General features: G+C 42.8%; 1 protein-coding gene across 2 annotated transcripts; it reads left to right on the top strand.

Moving 5' to 3' along the window:
• The first annotated feature begins 669 nt into the window (after nucleotides 1-669).
• Nucleotides 670-2,422, top strand: LOC6901575 (uncharacterized). Of its 2 annotated transcripts, none has more exons than XM_002134212.3 (4): nucleotides 670-1,450; nucleotides 1,529-1,676; nucleotides 1,766-1,964; nucleotides 2,020-2,422. In XM_002134212.3, exons 1-4 carry the CDS (start codon nucleotides 1,015-1,017, stop codon nucleotides 2,230-2,232), a joined length of 996 nt encoding a protein of 331 aa, XP_002134248.2. In that variant the 5' UTR covers nucleotides 670-1,014; the 3' UTR covers nucleotides 2,233-2,422. The 2 variants fall into 2 exon arrangements, with proteins under 2 accessions (XP_002134248.2, XP_015041822.2); XM_015186336.2 differs by having other exon boundaries at nucleotides 900-1,450; nucleotides 2,023-2,422.
• The last annotated feature ends 731 nt before the right edge of the window (nucleotides 2,423-3,153 follow it).

Raw genomic sequence — 3,153 nt, 5'->3', positions numbered from 1 at the left:
CTTGGTGTGAGGCGGACAAATCAAAAAAGTTACTCAAGATTTCCTTTGCTTGTAATTTTTAATTTCATTTTGCTGCTACTCAACCCCCAGCGGAAAGTTTCCACGAACCAACCGCCAAGAGCCAGCCAGGACACTTCGTACATAAATCAGTCAGCCAGGCCACCTGCAAGGAGCGGACGGGCGGGGAACAGATCCTACAGATGGGTTGCGGCAGAAGTCACTTGGCTAACTATGCAAATGAGTGTGAAAAATTGCCTAAGTGAATCCCAAGTTGTAACATCAATTTGAATAGTTCTCAAATTCAATTTGTCACAGCAGACTGGGGCAAAAGGGCGTCCTGTGAAGGATCACATATCCGAATCGATTTCGAACCGAATAGTACCTAAGCGAATTCTGCCCTGCGCTGAGTTTTGAGTTTAAATTAGAATTAGCCTCATTTATTCCAGTCCCAATATTTACATAGACTATCAGACTTCTCTGCTAGTCTGGTGAATGATCCTATGGCGGTGCCAGTGTCATTGCCACCCTATTGCGATCTGGCAACGAGACTTTTCTGGTTCCACGAGTGATTTTCGGCACTAGTTCAATTCGTGGTTCCTGAGTCCCGAGGCGCAATTAAGAGCAATAACAGACGATAAAGTAGATATGTGTTTATGTACATATGTAGATTATATGGACATCTATTCATTTTACTCCTGAATGTGGAAAATAGAAACGTACTTATATGCATATGTAAATGCCAAAACTCGGACTTTTTGCCGCTTTGTTTTATAATATTGCTATTAGCCGTAAAAGCTTCGCAACATTTGCTGCCAAGAGAGAGAAAATTAGTGTTCGTAAACGCGTCTCCCGGCTATCAGTCGAATAAATGGGGCACTGTCGTTTTCCAACACACACAGCCAGCTGTTTCTAGTCAAGAGATACGCTTTATTTTCAGTATATTTTTGATGCTGCTTGTTTTCGATATCGAGAAAATATAGCTTATACCTTAATACGGAATCGCAAACGAACAAAATGGATCTGGTGGACCTAAAACTGGAGAATTTGTTGGAGTACGACCCTGATACGAAGAGTTTAAAGGGAAACCCCCAGATTCTGTACTATCGCCAGCCGAGGGCCACTGAATATCCGCTGGACCTAAACAAGGGCTATAGACGGTACATCCCCCGAAATGGAAACTTTCCACGCGCCTTCGGCCTGGTCCAGCACCATGTGATGCATCTGCCCAAGCCGCGCCAGGTACTCGAACACATGGACTTCTTTCTCAATCGCGGAACAATGCTGAAATTCATGGGCGATCGGACTTACGGTAAAGAAACTAACTATGCAGCCTGTCGCTTCAAGGGCTGCATCTATTTGCGGTCATTATGGGAAGATCAGGATGAGCGGTACACGGTTCCAAGCGTGGCTAAAACCTATCCCTTCAAGGCACGCCAGTACGTTTTTACCCGTAAGTAGCTGCACCCAGCATCAGCATCATCGCTAATATTGATAATAGTTAATAACCGTCACAATATTGACCGACCAGGTTCTCCGGGCGCGCTGCCGCGCACCGATGCCCCAGTGGATGAGCGGAAGCAAGTGTATGGAATGTTCTCGGCCAAATTGGGAAGCTTTCGCCTGCTCTACTCGGCAGAAGTTAGTGGCGTATCGAACAAGGAACCACTTGGCGATCTGTACGTCATCCTCTGTTGCATATACATACATAAATATGTATGTGTGTACATAATTACATATGTATATCGTGATTGTATGTATTCCATAGAAACGATCCGGAGGTGCTAAAGACATGCCACCTAGCTTCGCTGAAAATTGACAAAGAGGGCCGCCGGAATAATTCTGCGCCCTTATGGCTCATGCAGAGCTACTTGGGAGGCATCGATCAGCTGGCCATCGCCAACACCAATGAGCGTGGCCACGTGTGTCGACCAATAAAAGTGGTGTCCTGTGCCAAACTGATGAGTGTGAGTAGCCTGCCGATTGAAGATTCATGCCCGTGATGGTCTTTCCCTTTCCTAGCAGGAGAGCCAATTCAACATACACGATCGCCTCCAGAAACTGCATAAGATTCTCGAGGAGATCAGCATTAAGATGAGCAACAAGGACAATCCTCACCAGGAATTGAGATTCAAGATGCGTCAAGACTCGATTTTATTTGAAAATCGCCTTACGTCGATTGAGCCTCCAGGGAATTTCAACCAGCAATTCATCGATTTTATCAATCGTTTGTAGATTTTCCATTACGATATGGAATAACAAATTACAAATTTATATAAATTAATTTTCTCTTTTTGCTATTGAGCAAATTTAGCACTTGGAGTGCATTTCTGTTTCTGTAATTTTGAAAAATTTAAAATGTGAATAACCATGTATTTTTTTTGTTTTGGCTATTGAAATGTACCAGTATTCAAATATCATAAAACTAATCAATTTAATCCATTGACAAATGTTGTATCGTTTTCAAAGAAGGTAAACTCGGTATGTTTCCTTCCATTTCCAGTTTCCTATACATTTCCGGCTTATTTCGGACTCATACGTGTTTTCAAAAACAATATAATAGTAAGATGAGTAACGAGTAAAAACGATTTATTCTTTACAGTGCGGTTGCCTGTTTAGAACCAATGAATATAATATATATTTATAATATATAATATAATATATTTGATCCATGGGGCATTCCTTTGGAATTGCAGGTTAACGATCTGTGTGCGAAGATGTTGAGCATGTGACTCAACATAGTCGTGACTACGTTGCTTTCCATTTCCGAGAGCTGGGCCACTATTTGACTAAAACTTAGCTGAAATTTAGTTGCAAACCTCTGTGCAAGTGTGTGTTGCTGGGTAATTTAGGGGCGTATCCATCGCATCGATGGCATAATAAGCCCGTGAATACTCGAGCACAGCCACACACAGGAACCGACAATAGCTTATTGGGCTAGTGGATGTGTTTAAAATTTAATGCGATGACAGGAAGGGAGACAGAGGCAGTGCTGACGGGGCGGCAGGCGTCTGCTGACTGATGCCTGGCGATGATGAAGATATCGTTAGACTTCCATACAGTGCGTTTCAAAGCTCTAGGGCACTCCTAATATCAAATTCCAAACATAGCTTGCAGTGTAACCCAATGCGTGTAGCTTAATATGATTTTTAGTAT

This window comes from Drosophila pseudoobscura, chromosome X (genome assembly GCF_009870125.1).
Source record: "Drosophila pseudoobscura strain MV-25-SWS-2005 chromosome X, UCI_Dpse_MV25, whole genome shotgun sequence".
Classification (NCBI taxonomy): domain Eukaryota; kingdom Metazoa; phylum Arthropoda; class Insecta; order Diptera; family Drosophilidae; genus Drosophila; species Drosophila pseudoobscura.
This window is presented reverse-complemented; position numbering and strand designations above follow the sequence as displayed.

What these genes read in the sequence shown, in the direction of transcription:
- LOC6901575 (XM_002134212.3), top strand. Translation starts at nt 1,015, where the DNA reads ATGGATCTGGTGGACCTAAAACTGGAGAATTTGTTGGAGTACGACCCT. An exon ending in ACGCCAGTACGTTTTTACCC is followed by an intron (nt 1,451 to 1,528) that starts GTAAGTAGCTGC and finishes TTGACCGACCAG; the next exon opens with GTTCTCCGGGCGCGCTGCCG. An exon ending in AAGGAACCACTTGGCGATCT is followed by an intron (nt 1,677 to 1,765) that starts GTACGTCATCCT and finishes TGTATTCCATAG; the next exon opens with AAACGATCCGGAGGTGCTAA.